General features: G+C 41.8%; 1 protein-coding gene across 1 annotated transcript in view; it reads left to right on the top strand.

Annotated features, from left to right (window-relative positions):
* The window catches only part of dapk1 (death-associated protein kinase 1), a 69161-nt gene extending 52430 nt beyond the window's left edge, over positions 1–16731 (top strand). Inside the window, exons 18-26 of the mRNA XM_076730028.1 lie at positions 541–639; positions 4356–4433; positions 7546–7762; positions 9785–9970; positions 10149–10346; positions 10548–10686; positions 11104–11224; positions 11398–11586; positions 12228–16731. Coding sequence (XP_076586143.1) covers positions 541–639; positions 4356–4433; positions 7546–7762; positions 9785–9970; positions 10149–10346; positions 10548–10686; positions 11104–11224; positions 11398–11586; positions 12228–13523 — 2523 coding nt within the window. The 3' untranslated portion in view covers positions 13524–16731. The remainder of the gene's footprint in view (positions 1–540; positions 640–4355; positions 4434–7545; positions 7763–9784; positions 9971–10148; positions 10347–10547; positions 10687–11103; positions 11225–11397; positions 11587–12227) is intronic.
* Positions 16732–20183: the final 3452 nt, after the last annotated feature.

Raw genomic sequence — 20183 nt, 5'->3', positions numbered from 1 at the left:
GTTCTGTATACAGGAGAATAGAACAGGATGAATGCTGCCTTGTTTTTTCAAGTTGTGACAAACAGGAATTGATTGAAATGCTGCTTTCAGGGATGCTTTTGTAGCTTTTCTTTGATCTTCTGGTAGAGAAGTTTGTTTCGGTATGTTTCAATATGTTGAAGAAGACAAAAGTGTTGCAGGAGTGTGTCAATATTTCAGGTTTACGACAAATTGTGATGAAAACTAGTGATGGAAATAGGGCAGGGCAACCAGAGACAAGCTGTGTCTCACCCTGCAGGATCCTTCAGATTCACTTGTTATAAAACAATACAAAATACTCTACTAAGTAGCCTCTGCGTCCGTTCCAGAGTTGCAGTTTTTTACATTAAAGGCTCTCGATTTCAAAACCAAAAAAGGTTTTAATCCTTTGTATCGCGTTTTTGAGGTCAGGATTCATTATGTCCAACACTTAATGAGTGCTTTCACTGTTACATATCACCTGACGCTGACTGAAATCTCCTCTTTCATATGTTCCTGTCTTTAATCAACTCTTTAATCCAGTATGGCAGAACTCCCCTCCACCTGGCTGCTAATAACGGGAGCCTGGAGGTGGTCCGTCACCTCTGCCTGGCTGGAGCGAACATTGACGCCGTCACCAACGTAAGTCACCGCGCAGCTTTCCTCTTTTCACTCTTTCCCGTCACTTTAGAAGCATAACATATGCCATGATGCATTATGGTCAGAATTTATCTCCGGCTCTGCAGGTAATTGTGAAAGCAGTTTTTTTTTTTTTTCACCATTTCAGCAAAATTGAGTGCAGCATCTTGGCATTTTGATGAATTATGCTGTATAAAGTGGTTTGTACATGAGCACTGCTGCTCTCAGTAGAGCTGAATGCGTTTGTATTTTGCAGTATCTTCTGAGGGATGCCACGGCTCAATGAAATGGATGACATACATGACAAAGCTCTTAAAGTATACAAACTGAAAACATCTCTGTCTCTTCCAGTAATGCCTTGTTAATTGATGACTTGTTAATTTTCTGCTTGAGCTACAGAGCTGATCGCTTCATACACACATTCTTAATAAAGGTGGAAACGCTGATGGCAGCTTTTTAACTCAGTCTGGATTTAATCTGCAGAAATTCATTATTAGTGCTGCCGTCCTCCCACTGAAGCACCTTTTTCCAACAATCTCTTCCTCTGTGGGTTTCAAGCTTAAAAATCTTAATGTGTTCGCTGCTTATTATTATTTAAATTGATTTAACCTCTTGAACCCTGATACTCGCCTTAAATTTCCCTTTAAGTAGCTCCAAAGTTTTGACAAAAGCTTTTTTTCCTCATAGCTCAATGGTGACCCATATGCATTCTGTGTCTGCTCCTGGCTGAAATATTCAAACCCAAGGTGTCGGGTCTTTTAGCTACACCATTATATCAGATACAAAGTTTTAGATGGCTTCTTTATCATTTAATGTACATTATTTTTGTAACCAAACTATACAATTGTTTCCAGGAAGTGATTGGACAGTAATTATGGACCTGTGAAATAAAGCTTGACAAAAATTAGCTTTTTTAGTAGAAAAATATTCCGAAAATTTAAAATATAGCGCATCCACTGTCCTCAGTGTGGGCCTTTAAAGGAACTCACAAAAAACACATTCACAGTGGATTTCTCTTGTGTGCTCACGCTGCACACAGGGCACTCAGGGTCACATGGACTGTCTTTATTATGTACAACAAAGTAATAAATGAGTCATGAGAAACAAGTTAATTATTGGGCAGAGAACAGACTTGACTGAGTTGTTTCTGCACAGTCTGAACCACCATTAAGTTGCCGAGGACTCCGACAGCCGCAGGCAAAGAGCTTTTATCAAACTGTTCAGGATCAAATGGAGGGCAGACTTGTGTGAGGTGTCAGAGACCAGATTCACTCATTTTGTCTGCTGTAGTGGAGACTTTAATGGTGTTGATAACCTCAGCTTTGTCTGCTGACATTTCTTCATGTTTTTTTCAAACAGTCCAGACCATGACTGCATGCTAACCATGTTCAAAGAGCACATACTATAGATTATTGTTTGTTTTTATCTCTCCCCTGCAGACTGAGTAAAGGAATTTTATCTGAGTGTGGATTAGTGTGATACCAGATCAGTTTAATAAGCTCAGTGTTGGCCCTGACACCGATCCAGCTGGTGTCAGTGACGTAGAGCTGAAACAATGTAAGGGATTATTTGATTGACAGATTTTTGGTACCCTAATCTTATATGATAACAAATTGAATATCTTTGGGTTTTGGACTGTCGGTCAGATTAAATTCTGCATTTGATGTTAACATCAATTGTGGGAGATTGTGAAGAGCATTTTTGATTAATGATTAAGAAAGTATTCAGCAGATGAATGGATAATGAGACTAATTGTCAGTCGCATCCCTAAGAGCACTGATATCAGATTGATGTAAGATAACTGATGTTGGCAAATACCCTGACTGTAGGTATTCAAATCAGTATCAGGAGGAAATAAGTTGGTCTGGACCAGCATTTATTTGCTTTCTTGGCTGTAGGAATGTCTGGCTTTGAAATGCCCGTAATAGGACAAGCAGTCAAGCCACAAAACCCCAAGACCAAAGTACGTTTCTTTGTTATTTAATGTGTTCTATTGAGGTTTAGATGTGATTTCCTCTGATCCAGTGAGTAAATACCTGCTTTAATTCAGATGATCAGATGCTGGAAGGCATGTAACGAACATTTGAAAGCGGCTTCGCTGCCAGATGTCCCACACTGAGCCTTCTTCTTCTCTCTCTGCATTCTCTAGCTGTTAATATTGGATGACATCTGATGTGCTATGCATGTTTAATCTGGAAAGCATACTGAGATGTATAATTCATTGTCCGGTGGCCTGTGGTCAGCGGTTGGTTTGGAGCAGCTGACGGAGGACACAGTGAGCTCAGGGCTGGCTTTGTACGATTTGCTCTGTTTTCACATGTCTTTGGATGGATGAAGAATATATGTCATTAGTAGGCTCGGCTACATGGAACCAATCCACAGCATTGTGAGCTTGAAGTGAATTTTCAGCCTTTGTTGTATGTCATCATTCCTCTCTCCTCAGTTTCCCATGTTGCTCTGCTTTATCAGCACAAACACTTTGAATTCATTTCAGCAGATATTCAATCTAAAACAGAGACACTATAGAGCTCATGTTCCTCTCCAGGTTTGTTGCAAGCATAACAGCAGTCGTTCTCATCATTTGTCAGTTGCCAAGCAGCAATAACACCGGCCATCTGTAAGTCCCATGAATTTGCTCACGAGTGGTCAATTTTTGGTTCGAGCTGCACTTCATTTATATTCACAGCTCTGGCATAAAGCCGATTCAAGCAACTTAAAGGTCAGCGTTCTCAGTGCTCTTATACTGTCATGTAACCTTATCAGAGAGGCACTGTAGAGACAGAAATATTAAAACAGAAGAGAGTAAAGCCAACAAATGTACCGATAAGGCTTCAGATTAAAACCATCAGTGTTCTGTATTGATGTTTCGAGATAAAACAATCAGCAATCAGTATCTCCTAACAAACCCAGATGAACCTCCTTAGCTGTGATGGTGTGTTGAAGTAGGAAGCAGCCTGTGGGCGTTTCAGGCTGTCAATGCAGTTTTTCCCTGTGGAGTAGCAGCCAGAGCCGGGCAGTGACAGATGGTTGCGTTCGTGAAAGAGACATGAAACTTGTCGGGGCTCTGGTGTTTGTGTGTCAGTGTGTTCAGAGGAAAATGGAGAGAGCAACAAATTGCAAATTGGGATGGAGAGAAAGAATGACAGCACACACACTGTAAGGGTGTGTGCATGTGTGTGTGCGTGTGTGTGTGAGTGAGTGTGGAGTGCTTACAGGGGAACTCCGCTAATTTTATACATCAAAGTCTGTTTACAGGTGTTGTGGATTACGACTGCATATAAGAAAAAAAGTTGTATTAAGACTTTGCGGTGCCAGAGGGAGCCGTGTGAAGTCTGCTAAACTGCCTCAAGTGATGGCATTTGAGGCAGCTTTGGTTGGGGCTGAAGACTACAAGAAAATGTAGAATCAGATAGAAGTGAGTGTACCAGATGTCTGTAGCCCCATCCTCATCTCTGCTTGAGGGCAGACACTTAAGGCTACTTTAGCCACAACTAGCATAAAATACCCAAATCATCAACTGAGTTGTCGCCGGTTGAGTTGCATTGTGGGTAACGTAGACACGTTTTGACAAGGTAGACGAATGTGGAATAGAAAAGATGGTATCTCTGCTGCTGCTGCATTGATCAATACTAAATCTGTGGAGCACTTTTTTATATTTATTATATATATGCATTCATTTCTCCTTTTCTTTTTCTCCTTTTTTTCTTTCTCTCTCTCAGGATGGAAAGACAGCCGAGGATTTGGCATATGCTGATCAACATGAACTCATTGTTTCTTTGCTGGGAAAACTTAAAAAGGTAGAGTGATGCGCACAGATGCACACCTGAGCCTGTGAGTCAGTGTGACAAGTGGAAACCAGTGATTTCTCTATTGCATCACTATTTAAATGACATGAAGGGGAAAGAAAAGACTTTAACTCTCTATGAGGCAAAAACCAGCTTTCACAAGCACTCATCACACTTACAGGTCTATTTCAGAGCAGAGGTGTGGAGACAGACGTCTCCAGCAGGAAGGTGTCAGATTTTAGCATCCCACCCCTTCCCTGTAGCATTTTAGACTGTGTGACAGCACTGTGCACAACGCTTACAGGGAGATTAGATTAGAAAATGATGTGGAGTTCCTTTATCTTAAAAAAATCATCGAATACTTCTATATTTTAGTTTTGAGCACCTTTTTGACAAAAGCACAACTAGTAGCTTGTATAGCATTATGAGCGTGGATGTTAGTTCATCTACAGCACATTTTGGCCAGTTTTATCCAGAATGATATGAAGTATATTGAATGTATTGAGTGAACTTTCTCTTTCAAAAGCACTTAAATTCAACAGGACACCTTATAATTGCATGACATTTAGCTTTTCTGAACTGGTTTGCTCTAGAGGCGTAAAGGCTCAGTCCAGTGTTCCCAGTCTGACTCAAGTCACATCCACCAGACACACAGAGGCATTTTTTTTAACTTAAAGCTAAGTGTCACTGACTTCTCCTCCAATCCATTTTTCCAGAAGACCTGCTGAGATTCAGTGCAGAGTGTGAAAACACGACAGCAGCAACTGTGAAAACAGTCATCCTCTGCATATGCTGGGCTAATTTGAGACACTTTGGCACATTGATCTCAGTTTTGAAAGAAAGGCTGACTTCCCAAGAACCCAGAGAGAGTAAAAAAAAAAAAATCACTCTGACTTTAAAAGAGTGCACGTCAAGTTCAACATAATTTATTTTGAAACGAGAAGTTGTATTCTGCTCAGATGTGAATCACACTTATTGAAATTAGATGGTTTATTTATTGAATGTGTTGAAATGACCCAGGTGGGAGTGGGGAGTGCTTTCAGATCCCACACAACCACTCACTGCATTTGAGGCCACTTCTGATGTATGACTCATCTATTGGATGATGTAAAAAGTGTCGTACATGTTAACAAATGATATCTGTTGAATTGGCAGAATTACGGCAGGGTACAGAGAAGCCAGCCGTCTTTGGAAATGGCTTTCGCTGTTTATGTATCTGAGTGTACAGCGTGCCCTTTTATTTTATATAGAGAAACTTTGTATATCAGCAGGTGAGTCTTTTCTAATTACACCGGAGTGAATGTGAATGGCAGAAAATACGAATAATTCATTGTGGCTGCATGAGTTGGTTGTGATTTACACAATACATACTTTAAACTTGTCCTTCGTCTATATGACAACCATGACAAATAACAGGTATATCCAGATCATTTAAATATTGTCCCATTTATGTGAGTTGTTTTCGTTTTATGATGAGTCATCAATCATTCAGCACACGACTTGCTTGTGGTGTTGTTCCTCTATGCCAAGCACATGTGATCTTCACCGGTATATATCTTAACAGGAGACAGGGGTCACTGGTGCCTCTTAGCTTTTAGCTCACTCACCACAAAACTTGCCCGTGTAACCCTGTCTCTGTCAGCAACAAGCTGCTTGTTGGGAATTTAAGCACATTTGTCCTTGCAGCTCATCCAGTTTAGCATGTTTGTGGCTGTTATGACTCTTGAGATTAGCCTTTTTCATCATTGTGAGCGCATCCTCACAAATGAACTCACTGTAGGCACACGGCCCTGTCTCTTACTTCACAACAACAACAACAACAACAACAACAACAACAAATAGTCATGTGTTCTTCTTCATTTTTCTTAGAAAGTGCGACACTCTCCTTACGTTTTGCTGACATGCGTCATGATGCACTGATGTGATATCAGCTGCTCTTTGTGTGGTGCGTTTTTAGTGACTGCTCAAAAAAACGCGTTGTATGAGGTATCCAAACTTATTTCCAATTGAAAATGATTTTGTTTTTCTACATTTTTTCCTTCATTGGAAAGACTGACAGTCTCCAAAATGCATTTTTAATAGTCTGCAGTGGTAAATCATTTCAGTCTGAACCATAAAAATGAAATGCCTCTCTCTAAGTGAAACCCTGATCATCCTACTGCCTGTTACATTTGAAAAAAATAATCTCGTCTGAGACTGTGGACCACTGCCAAGCCATTAAACACCAAGCTACCAGGCTGTGAAAAATAGTGTGATTCCAGAGCGAATGAATAATTCTATAACTGTATAGACTTTTTATCTATGCTAACAGCTCTGGGGATGGCAGAGGTGGCCAGTGGGGCCGTTCACTGAACCCAGGATGAAGTATCTCAACAATTAGTGGATGAATTGCAATGAAATTTTGTACAGACACTCATGTAGCCCAAAGGATGAATCCTAATTATTTTGGTGGTCCTCGGACTTTTCCACTGGCGTCACCATCAGGTTGACTTTTTTTAATATTGCCGTGAGAATGTTGGCATGCCAACGTTAGCATTTAGCTCAAAGCACCACTGTGCCGAAGTAGAGCCTCACAGAGCATTGAGCATTGCTGTAGAGTCTTGGTCTTGTTTTGTGGTAATTACCTTGACCTTGGCCTCGTCTGTCTCTGCTGCATTTTACATCATCACTCCTGTCATGCACCTAAAATAGAAGGCTTATTTTGAACTGGTGTGTCATCATTACGGAAGGTAATCAGTCCATCACCACCCACAGCTGCTCCATCACATTAAGAGTTTAAGAGAATTTCTGAGTTTCATTAGAGGAGAAAATATGGATAATAGTTTGTGTGTGTTTGGCTTAGAGAAAACATTTCTTTTGTGATATCCCCCCACCCCCACCTAAAAATTGTCTGTGGTGCAAAAAACATCAGTAATCCCTGATCTAATGTATACGAGCTCCTGTGATGGTATGATTCAAACAGACATCTACGATCTGTTTTCCTTATGAAACTAGTGATCTACTCATGGTGCATGGAGGAGGCCATACAGTAGATAAACATGTATCTCAATGTGACCTGAGCTGTCAGTGGTTTTTTAAGTCCTTCCTCTGTGTGCGTGTCTCTGTTTGTATTTTTTTGGGTCAGGACAACCACAAGCTGAGCTACATCCAGCAGCTGCGGCCCACTCAGGCAGTCCAGCCCAGGATCAAGCTGAAGCTGTTCGGACACTCAGGAGCCGGGAAGAGCACCCTGCTGGAATCGCTGAAATGTGGCATCCTGCGCAGCTTCTTCAGGAGGAGGAGGACACGTATGACCAACACAGCCCGCCACCCCAACTCCCCCATCAACTCCAAACCCGCTGGTAGGTGACAGACGGCTCTGGTGAAGCTGAGATAATCCTTCGCAAGATTAAGCCTTCACCTGCCAAGGAGCAGAGTGATATTTCTTCCAAAACAAGCTAGAATGATTAATTTTGCCAGTACATTCAGAGCATAGCAACAGTGTTCATTCAATGCTTGTTCCCCTTTTTAGACATTCATCAAGTTCATCCTGACATGCTGTGCAACAGTTTTCACATTGTCAAGACATTTTTGAAGCATTAAAACAATCATTCCAGTTTACCACAGCATGCTTTCTTACTTTTGGTCGTGGTTCCATTGGTTATTTTTAACATTGAACATTTACAGATGAGGCAAGTTGGTGAGTACAGTGTTATCATAACTGGTAGAAATGATGGACAAATCTACTCAAATAAGACCCTGGATGAAATTAACTGGACTCATCCTTTACATTAACCTCAAGACAGAAGTGAGATGAGGAGCAGGAGGAGAGGCTGCAAACCTTTAAGGAGCCAGAATCCATATCATCATGTATATTTACGTATCACAGTATTGATACAATACAAAGTGTTGTAGGACATCTTGAAATTCAGCAGAGAAATCAGATGGAAATGTATGTTTTTGAGTAATCCAATGAATTAAGTCCCTAAAAAAAATCCTGAAACTCCAGTATCAGACCTTGTCATTGATTTTGCTGCATTGCCTGCAAAAGCCTTTATACAGAGGTATAAGAAATGTTTCTATTATCTCACAGTACATCATCATACTGCCCCGCTTCTCACCCCTATTCATTCAACTGACTCAGTAGCCCATAACCACAATTCCAGCCCTTTAACTCCAATCACCCTAAAAGTAGAGTCAGTCTTTCCTTTTTCACTGCTCCTGCTCGTCAGAAAAGCTTCTTTGTGGAGGTCAGTCCAGCACACAGCGACAGGTCTGTGGTAAGACTCCCTGACGTTCAGTGTGGTGTAAAAAGCATGACCGAGCACACGCACACACATACACACTGTGCCTTCACTCTCTCTGTATTTGCACTCCATCTGCCCTCCCTCACACACACAAACCATTGTGTTTCCTTTAAGCGCTCTATTTTGTGGCGCTCAGAGCCATTACCTCCCAGACAGACATGATGCTCGCTCAGATAATGGTCAGTTACGTGAGCCATATAGTGTTACCGATCCCATCCTCTATACTATCTGGAAATCTGTAGCCTGTGTCAGAGTTGAATGGGGGTTGAAAGAGCTTTTTCTTGTTCTTTCAATTCTAGCTGAATTCACTAACAGTCTTTATTGACCCTGTGTTATATCTGCAGTGATACGTGACATGAGTCCACAGTGAGACACAAAGATGCAGGACTGAGAGGGAACAAGTGCCGTCATGATGGTCATTTGTCTCGTTTTTAGATTTCTATTCAAGCAAACTCAATACAAACATCAGTTTTGCACTTTTGTAAGCCTGTCCAAAGTCAGAGTGCGACACCTTAAATGCATATTTACCTTTGTCTAATGTCAATATTTGTAACTTTATGATGCTGTTGGCCATAAAACTCACACCTGAAAGTATTCTGCTCTCTGCATTGCTTTCTGGTCTTTCAGATTGTTCATTCTTCACTTATTTGAGGGGGGACTGATTGTCTTTGACTGTTGTTCAAAACTGCAGAAAACAAACTGTAGGTGTGGTCCTGTAATGTGTCAAAGAAATCCAAATTTTATGTCTGCATCATGGATTTATTTGCAGTAAAATAGCACCCCCGTGTGTTAGCAAGGGTGCAAGTCTTGTGTGAAAGATAAGACTGGATGCAGCTGAACTACCTGCCCTAGTAAAGAGAGGTAATCATACAGAGCTGAGTTTGTTCTTTGTACAGATCTACAGTGGAATAACCTGAAATATTTCAACTCTCAAGTGGTTATTAAGATACTCAAGTACATTTGAATAATACAAACATTGTAGTGGGTACTTGCATTGTATGACTTCTTTAAGCGTTTCCTCAGGTTTGACTCTGATTAACAGTTTCCCTCTTCATGTGTATTTTCCTCTGTGTTCAGTGTCAGTGAGCATTTCCAACTTGTACCCGGGCTGTGAGAATGTGAGCGTGCGGAGTCGCAGCATGATGTTTGAGCCCAGCCTGACCAAAGGCGTCCTCGAGGTCTTCTCTCCCGTCCACAATGCTCTGTCCACAGCTGACGAGCAGGCCACGAAGGCCATCGACATCCAGCACGCCAACATCCACGGTGAGAGCCCAAGACGCTCAGATTTGACCTCTTAATTGATTTATTTATTTTGGCGTTTAAATTGAGGTTTTTTGCTTTAAACCACCATGAAGTAAATGTTGATTGCACAATGTAGTGTCTATAGAATAATGAACTCTTCAGTAATGTTAACTCATGTCACTTATTTCCCCCTCCACAGGTGTGGGAGATTTCAGCGTGTGGGAGTTTTCGGGGAACCCGGTCTATCACTGCTCCTACGACTACTTTGCAGCCAACGACGCCACAGCGATCCACATGGTCCTGTTCAGCCTGGAGGAGCCATACGAGACTCAGCTGGGCCACATCACCTATTGGCTGAACCTGCTGAAAGCCCTCACCTTGCCACAGGACAACATTGGTGAGGACGGGGAGGGGGAGGAGGGTGTGACCAGGCTCAGTTTTCACCAAGCTTCACCAAACAATACAATACAATCTGCTGGCAGTTGTCATATTGTTGTTATATTTGAAGTAAAATGTAAAACCTTGTATGATGTGACAAATCGTGTGTTGGTTTTGACTAACAGTATGTGTGTGTGCGCATGTTTTCCTGTCACTCCAGCCTTCGGGGGTCGGATCCAGCAGCCTCTCGTGGTCGTCCTGGTGGCGACGCACGCTGACCTCGCTGACATTCCCAGAGCTTTCTCTGGAGAGTTCAGCTACGACAAGGAGAAAGTGCTGCTCAAGGAAGTCAGGAACAGGTAGAGATTCAAAACACAGCACACAGGATGGATATTGATATTATTTTGTTGTTTGTTTGTTTTTTTTGGGATAATTTTATTGACCTGAAGGCACCTCTTGCAATGCATAGGTAAATGGTTCGGTGATAAACTGACTTATATCAGGTAAAGCAAAGTGTTTTTGCTTTGTCAAATAGCTGTAAATACTACAGTACCCATGAGCCTCAGTGACTGTTGCGGTGGAGAACAAAATATGATACCATAGTTGCATAAATTGCATGAATTGAATGCCTCTGTCATTCGTGTTATTACTGGTAATTCCACCTGTTTGACCATTGCTCCCCACCTTTTCAGGGACAGTCCTTCATGTTCCTGAGTTCTCTTACAAAGAGATTGAAGTTTTTTAAAAACAAGGTGGTGTTGTTCTTTTGTTTCCAGGTTTGGGGTCGACCTGCAGATCAGTGACAAATTGTTTGTGATGGATGCCGGGGCCACAAACTCCCGAGATGTGAAGCTGCTGAGAAGTCACCTGCAGGAACTTCGCACCAACATCATATCTGTGAGCTCTGCAAACACACACACATACAACGTGTCCCTCCCATCCTGATTTGTGTGTATTTGCCAGGTTGAAAGTAACACAATGTCAGTTTGGTTAATTGTCACTTAATCATCAGAAACAATAACCTACAGTGAGTCCACATTTTTACCGCCCCTCCTCCACCATTGTTGCAGAGGTGCAGTCCCATGACGCTGCTGTCAGAGCGTTTGCTGACCACCCTGCCGACCTGGAGGAAGCTGAGCGGACCCAACCAGTTGACATCGTGGCAGCAGTTTGTCAGCGACGTCCAGGAGCACATCAACCCCCTGGTCAGCCAGGATCACCTCCGCACGCTGGCCCTGCAGCTCCACAGCATGGGGGAGGTGCGTTTCTTGTTTATCAGCTTCAAACCAGACTGTGAGGAAGATAGAACAATAATACACTGAAAGTCAAAAGCTCTCCAAACTTTGGAGCTAACATGAGACAAATGAATCCCACACATAGAAATAACAAGAAGCATTTGTCATGAGAAGAAGGAAACCTCTGGCAGTATTCTGAATCTATTTTTGTCGTTGGATGGTTGCTGTGAGATTAGATCAAAAAGGTTTTTTCTTATGCCTGATTTACTCATCGGCTGTCTGTGACTTCATCAGACTGCCACCAGGGTGCGCTGTTTGGTCATGAATGAATGAAACCAATAGTCAGGATTCATCTGTAAACAATTACTCAGAATGACTCTGCTGCAGGAACATGTTGTTTCTGTTTATTTACTAGAATGACTCATCTCAGCAGGCAAAATGAGGAACCATCCTGAGTTAGAGAAGTGTTTCTTTATGTATGTGCTGCTGCACTTTTTGGGGGGAGTTGTAGTTTTTTTTTGTTTATTTGTCAATATGTTTCACTACATTTTCTTTTCTTTTCACGTTTTGCTGAATACTTTTCTTTCTTTCACCACTGTCACTGCCATCTTACTCGTTGTTGTCTCTCTCACCATCTTTCCTTCATCTCCTCCGTCCTCCCATAGATCAACATCATGCAGAGTGAGACGGTGCAGGATGTCGTTCTGCTGGAGCCTCGCTGGCTCTGCAGCATCATCCTCGGCAAGCTGCTGTCCGTGGAGACGCCAAAGGCCATACACCACTACAGGGGGCGCTATAGGCTGGAGGAGGTGCAGGCTCTGGCCCCTGAAAGTGATGTGGACGAGCTGCTGCAGATCCTCGACGCCATGGACGTCTGTGCCCGTGATGCCACCAACCCCTCTATGGTGGATGTTCCTGCCCTCATCAAGACAAATGGCCTCCACCGCTCCTGGACCGAGGAGGAGGAGGAGGAGTCACTGATCTACGGTGGGGTCAGACTGGTCCCTGCAGAGCACCTTACCCCCTTCCCCTGTGGTCTGTTTCACAAACTGCAGGTGAACCTGTGTCGCTGGAGCCACCAGCAGAAGCCCGAGGAGGATGGTGGGGAGGACTTTGATGGAGATATCCACCTGTGGACCAATGGAGCCAAGGTGAGCCAGGCAGGAGTGGAGGCCATGATCCTCCTGGTCAACCACGGCCAGGGGGTGGAGATTCAGGTGCGTGGGCACGACTCAGAGCGGGCCAAGTGCTACACCCTGTTGGACACCATCTGTAGTATAACCGAGAACCTGCTGGCCTCCACGCTGCCCGGACTGCTCACAGCAAAATACTACCTGAGTCCTCAGCAGCTGCGGGAGCACCACGCCCCCATCATGATCTACCAACCCAAAGATTTTTTCCGAGCCCAAGTCCAGCGGGAAACCTCGCTCACCAACACCATGGGAGGCTACCGAGAGAGCTTCAGCAGCATTCTGTCTTTTGGCTGTGCTGAAGTTTACCAGCAGGGGACTCTGGGAACAGACATCCACATATCAGACGTCCCCCTGTTGGCTCGCAGGAAGCTCTGTCGCATGCTGGACCCTCCTGACGCTCTGGGTAAAGACTGGTGCCTGCTGGCCATGAACCTTGGCCTCACAGACTTGGTGGCCAAACACAGCAATGGGACTCCAAATGGCACCCCTGAGCTGGTCTCAGACCCGGACTCCCAGCGGGCCACGCTGCAGCCAAGCCCAACAGCGGCGCTGCTGCAGGAGTGGAGCGGGCGAGCAGACAGCACGGTCGGCGTACTGATGGCCAAACTGAGGGAGCTCGGCCGCCGAGACGCCGCCGACTTCCTGCTCAAAGCTTCTCCTGTGTTCAGGGTCAACATGGAAGCGGTGGGAGGAGCTGCCAACGGCTACCCCCCCACCTGCAACGGTGGCACATCGTACAACTCCATCAGCTCCGTCATATCCCGCTGAACTGAACAGGGTCACCTTTTTGTCCGCGCCAAACATCAAATAGTTGGTTTAATGTGACATTTCCCCTGAAACAGGACAGTCACAGACTCGTGTGTGAATGAACATGAAGTGCAATCGTTACCAGAGTCCAGCTGCTCGTTCCTTAATCTCTCCATTAAGTTGGCAAATGAACCAGATGTTGTGTTTGTGCTCTCCACACCTGTACAGCTGACCTTTCCTTCCACTATGAATGTTGTGAAAGAGCTGATTGTCCTGAGCTCCAAAGAGGAATCCAGTGCTTTTATTCTGTTCTTAATCTTGTTGTGCTGCTTTTTAATATCCCTCCTACTCTACTGAAAGTCTCATCTCACAGCTAAAAAAACAGGAAGTACAGAAAAGATCAAATTTTAAAAGCTATCAACTCAACATGACCGAACGGATGTGGTTGAAAAAAGATGGTGGCCTTATATTTGGACCTTTTTCATATCCATCCTCAAGTGAAGAACTGAGGATTTAATTGTATCAGTGAACATGTTGGAGGCTGCCATCTTTACTCACCCCATCCATCACAGTTTCAGGATATCATCTTCCCTCCTTGCTTTTGTTTTACTGATGTGACATTTGGCCGTTCAGCTTAGTGTTTTATACATTAACAGCATTTTTTAGTGTGCCTTTGTGGCCTTCTACCTCCCTAAAGAGCACAAATAATCTTATTATAAAAACAGTAGTTTTTTCCAAACAAGTGAAGATCTGTGCCTTGTTGACACAAATAGTAAAATGATATCTCAGTTAAGTCTGTTGAGGAAAAGGCCATCGTACATTTAAGGCAGGAAAAGGTTAATGAAGAAAGGCCGTGAAAAAGGAAACGTAAAACTCGGCTCATGTTACAAGGTTTTAAAAATTCCATTTTACTGCCAAAACAAAAGCAGACGCAAAGCTGAAAGCAGAGAGCCATCTGGTTCTGACAGAGAACACGTTCAGTCTTCTCTCATATCAGAGTCGGTGTGGAGATGATCTGATGCTCTGTGGGAGACAAAGGGAAACAACGTCTTTCATGTTTAATTGGTGCATTTGTAGGTTTATACACATTATTCCTTCATGAATCCAACAACAGAAATGTCTTGATCGTTGATAAATTAGTGGTAAGACTTTATTTTAGGGGTCCCATAATTTCCTTATTTCCTTGGACATTTCCTGCAAAGAACTGTGTAATGTTAACTGTAGTGGAAATAGAGACAGTGTCATGAGACATTGAGTCAAAGTTGACAATAGTGACATCCAAATCCCAGATTACTAACACAGGTGACTCAGAAAACCAGCTAACATTCACATTTGAGAAGCTAGAAACAGTTAGCTTTGAACATTTTGCTTACAAAATTACTTCTGATCAACTGATTTTTTAAAATTAATTCAAATTGTGACTGATTTTTCGTTGATTGACTAGTTTATTTAGCATCTAATCATTTAATCTGTAATACTAATCTTGGTAGTATACTCTGTTTTGCAGTTGGTATACAAGCAATCAATATACTTCACCATTTTATACTGACAGGAAATGTGAATATGCCCCAGAATCAAACAGTTAAACTTCACACAGAGCAAAAGGCAGTTATGTATCAGTTCCTTTAATAGAAATTTCAGCCTACTATGGGACTATAAAATAAAGTGTTACATGAATGTTTTCACTTAAAAGTCTTTGCTTTAGAGTCACCCACAGGGAACGTAGAGTTTTTTTGTCCAAAGTACAGTGTCTTTGAGTAGAAAGTGCCACCAAAAACGATCAACACAACCTAATTTTTAACATTTTCTACTGACCTGAAAGGTAATTAGTTCTGTTCAGAGTGTCATTGTCAGTAAACACACCTGACGCTGCGCCTTTTGAACGCCTCCTCAACAGGTTTTCTGCATTAGCAATCAGTGCTAAGACATCAGCAATCAAGTTACCGTCCACAGTGTCAGATTTTTCCCCAGTGGCACGGACGCCGCTTCTGTTGAGCTGAATTTGAGCTTCTGTCAGTGTTGGACAGCCTGCGTGGCTTCACATCTTCTTTCAGTTTTTGTCTTTTTATATCATGAAGCTGCAGCCCGGCTCGGTCAGCAAAAGCAGGGAACAGATGGCATGAAGTTAGTATTGTTAGCAGAAACAAGGCCAAAGGCTGCTGATGACAGAGATGTGTGGAGAAAAGCATTTTCGCTTTGTGTGAGCTGGTACTTTATAATGTGTGTGAACCCGAAAAATGCTCCTTTTTCAGTACACGTGTGTTGATGTTGGGAAAAGAGACTTTCTGGATGTTAAGGCCTTTTTCAGGACACAGTTTGATCGAAGAAGATGAGCTCTGTGCCAGAGTGCAGTATTTCCTATCTGCTTTACTTCCCCAGTGTTACCATATGTTCACAGAGATAAAACTTTAAAGACTATTTCAAACACTCTGCTTCTCTTACTGTGTTTGTTCCAGCCTGAACTTGCCAGTCAACACAGCAACCTGCTCGCTGTGGTGTAAATACTCGAGTCCTGTTCCCTCCACTTCATCCTCAGTTTACTGTTCGTTTTCAGCTCATTTAAGCTTTTTTTTTCCCCAAATACTAAATATTGTTGATTCCAACTAGGCAAAGTGAATGTACTACACATCTTTCCTAAGGATATGGTTACAAGTAAAACCAAATCAAAGATATGGCGATAGAACACGGTGAAGTGAAACGCCCCAAACTGGTCAGAAACATTCTTTCATTTTTCTTGTTTGTTGGAGCTTTTGTTGAAATTGTGTGTAATCATTGCCAATGTTGTGTGCCTAAAACACACTTGTTCATTCCTCTATCATCGCCTTGTACAGTTCACAAGCTGAGAAGTGACGTTTCAGAAAGGGAAGTGAATATTATGTTCTCTTGTTTAAGAAGAAGAGGCACCTTTTTGTAAGAGCTGGGAATCACTTATCTTATCAAGTTTGTCTCCGTTCAGTGTCTTTTTTTTCCAGATGGTCCTGACTGCAAGTGGATTTAAAGGTATTCTCAAAACTATTTTTCTGTTTGTTTCTGTTTGATGAGGAAACACGTACTCAATATTACTTTTGAGTGAACCCCCCCTCCCTCGGAGACTCCGGTCTAATCACATTGCACAAGTCTTTTTGTCGCTATTTATGTTACATTACTTTAGCATGTCTTGGAATGCCATGTTCTTAGTACTCCTGACACTTTATAGTGTAATACATTTTATAATAAATTCTTTACCTAATGCCATTGTCTCTGTCCTCACTGAAGACGCACAGTTACGTAGATATTTTGAGGTAGTGTAGAAGCAGATAATTGTCATTGATTTTAGACATTAGTGCAAACAACACCCTTATCAAGAGGATTAACAGACTAGCCTGAAGTAAAGGTTACACAAATATGTTGACTTTAAGAGTAGAGAGCAACAAACAAAAAAATTTCTGTTACATAAAGTTGTAGATTTTTTTCAGGTTTTACCTACTTAATTACTGACTTGAAGTTATTTAAATAAAATGGGTTAATCTAGTCACAATATAGATGAAAGCAAGTGGGGAAAATGTTGGGAACCACTGTTTTGCAGCACAGAACAGGAAGAGGGTGATGTTCAGCCATTACAAACAGAGCTAAGGTTTTTCAGTGCAGGCGTGGGGAACAAAGGTCCTACACCTTTATTCTCTTTATTAAGGGGACACAAACATGCCAAGGATAGGAGGCGGGTGAGGGAAACAGGTGAAATTTTTTTTTTTGTTTTGGGTTTTTTTTGCAGTGAGGTAGTTGTATGGCACTAAGTTTCTAAGCTGTTTCTCTCTGAATGGATGTACTGTAGACTGCTACTGGAAAAAAATACCCTTCATAAAAATAACTAAAACAAAATCGGAGAAGATTCAAAGATTTCACCGTCAGTGTTAGCTTAAAGGACGGCCTCAACCCTTATTCAATAGAGATGTCTTTGGGAAATCAGGGACAGACCGGTGTCTTTTGGGCCTTTAATTGTCCTCCACCAGATTCCAGGCTGTGTTATTCACACTTCTCTGGGTTCATTGTGGAGCTGCTGGGCCGTCGACCCTCCACCCACACAGTCACATGACCTGTCTGCTGCCTGAAGCACTCTGAGTTTGTCTTAACTTGTCCCAACTGCTGACAGTGTCGACTGTCATTCAAAAAATATTTGTACAAGGAGGGAGATTAATGCACCAAACTCGTGACTTGAACCACATGTACCTGACTTTGTCATAGGCTGGCTCCTTTTGCAAAACTTGATTTAAAACTTTGATTAATATTTTTGTTGTTTAAGTATGGTTTAATTTGGCTTCAGTAGTTTAAACATACAGTGTGTCTCTGGGGTCTTTACCTTCAAAGTGATCTGTGGTTAATATAACAACACCGCAATGTGGTTTCCGGTTTGACTAATGTTTTCAACTGAAATAAGCTCATGAATACCTTAATTTATACTCAAATATGTCCTCAGATTCATGTCTCCCTCCAGGTCAACATCAATAACTTCCAAGTACAAGTACAGTATACACCATAAATAGGTAACCATAGGTACATTATACCTGCAATTAAACATCTGTCACTTCATGATGTGATGCAAACAATTCTCACTCAGACAGATTGAGTTTCATTGATTATCAAAGTTTGGTAACAACAAGGACTTTTAACAGTCATTATTTTACTATGCTTCCCTTCTCTGCCTTTAATGAACTGTGTTTAAGTATCTGTAATCATGCTTTTATTTTTTGAAAAAGATCTCCTGCATAAATCACCACGTGCTAAAGCTTAACACATTAACATGTGACCACTATTCAGTTTCATGCATACTTATCATATACAAACAGATAAGGATCCCTTACATTTGTTTTCAGTTTTTGTGCAGGACATTTTACTGTTGAAAAGAAACTTTTGGTCTCTAAATTAGCTCCAGTTTCAAATTAGCTATACTGACATTTACGTTGCTTGTAAGTCAAACTGCCTGTGATAATAAAGGTCAATTCATCAGACAGGCTTTAAATGTTAAGTTAGTGATGTTCAGGCTTACAGGTTAACAGGAGTTAGCCCGCTTGCTAACATGCTAGTGCTAAAATGCTAAATGTGACATGCTAAACATCAGCAAAATCTCATAGCTGTTATTTGCATGCCAAAGGAGAACAATGCTAATATGCTAACAGCTAACCTTAGTTAACACCAGCTTTATATATTACAATAATGTATTATTATTATTATTATTATTATTATTATTATTATTATTATTATTGCTGCAACTGCTGCATTAACATGTAAGCAGCATTTTAATGTTGTAGCTGGGCGAGATGCTAACTTTAGCTTTGGTTAGCATTAGCAGTACTTTGAACTGAATTCTAATGTTAAAACTAAAGTACAGTTGACCCAAATGAAGCCAAGCTTATGACAAAGCCTGACAAACTGAATTTAAGATTGTGGAGAAAACACCTTAGGGTATAGATGTTCTAGAGCTTTCAGTCGCATCACATGATCTTCAGCTGCTGATGACATTTACCCAGTTGTCATGGAATGGTAGATCCATCCATTATTTTCTGAGCGCTTTCAGGATTTGTCATCATGTTGTTTTTAAAGTTGAAGTTCAACTTCATCTTTATCATGAACAATAGTGTTTACTCTGGCACCGTTACTGCCATTTTTACCTCTCGAGTGGTAGTGATAGAATAAGTTATCACTCAACAATTTGGTTTTCCTACATAACAGAACTGCTAGTGTTACTAAACCAGGTGTGGTTGCATTACCAAATCAAATACCTCCAGGATCAATAATGTTAACAAACACTTGAGGCTTGAAAACAACATGTAGGAGTGATAGTGACCCCGTTCTGTAGACATGTTCATCAGTTCAGGTTTGTTAACCTCTGTGTCTGGATGGCTGGACCAGCGGCTGATAAGCCTCCTGCTGTGTTGGCTGAGCAGCGTCCTAATCTGAGGAATGTATAAATGATATGTTAACAGTTCACAAAGTATCTTACATCAACAGGCCTCTACAGCAGCCTGTTAGCGTGAAGATAACCTGAAAATTCATCAAAGTACAGATTATAGGCAAGAGGAGATTTGACTGCTAATGCTCACAAAGGTGTATCTGCATGGCAAATATGAAGCTAGCTAGCAGCCGGTTAACTTAGCTTAGCACAAACACAGAAACAGGGAAATGGCTATGCTAGCATATGTTAGTCTTTTCCACTGAAGTTAGATTATGTGAACAGAGACACTATATTCAGCTTTTTGCATCCCATCAAACCCTTGTAGTGCCTAAAAGTATTTTATTTTGACACTTAAATACATTTTCCAGATAAAACTTTTGCACTTTCATGTTCTGCTATTTGTGTTTAAGCGATGGAAATTAATACTGCCACTGCTGCTAACAGTATTTACTCAATGGGGAAAGCTGCAGTGCTGTTTTTAGTTAATGGACATGCTAATTGACCAAATGTGCATGGTCATACAGGAAGTACTCATTGTCATGTGTCACTCTGCTTGAGCAACATGATCCACTCACACATGAGCTGCTGAGGGTGCAGTCTGCATTGGGATTTCTGCAAATGCAATGAAACGATGTATTTTTAACCCACTGCAAAGCATGATGCTTGTTAACTTCACCGCAGAGTTGCACCTAGGAAACTTTGGAACATCATGCATCCTGCATGTGACAACATAAAGTATGATGCATTGAAAA

This window comes from Chaetodon auriga, chromosome 5, assembly GCF_051107435.1.
Source record: "Chaetodon auriga isolate fChaAug3 chromosome 5, fChaAug3.hap1, whole genome shotgun sequence".
Lineage (NCBI taxonomy): Eukaryota > Metazoa > Chordata > Actinopteri > Chaetodontiformes > Chaetodontidae > Chaetodon > Chaetodon auriga.
This window is presented reverse-complemented; position numbering and strand designations above follow the sequence as displayed.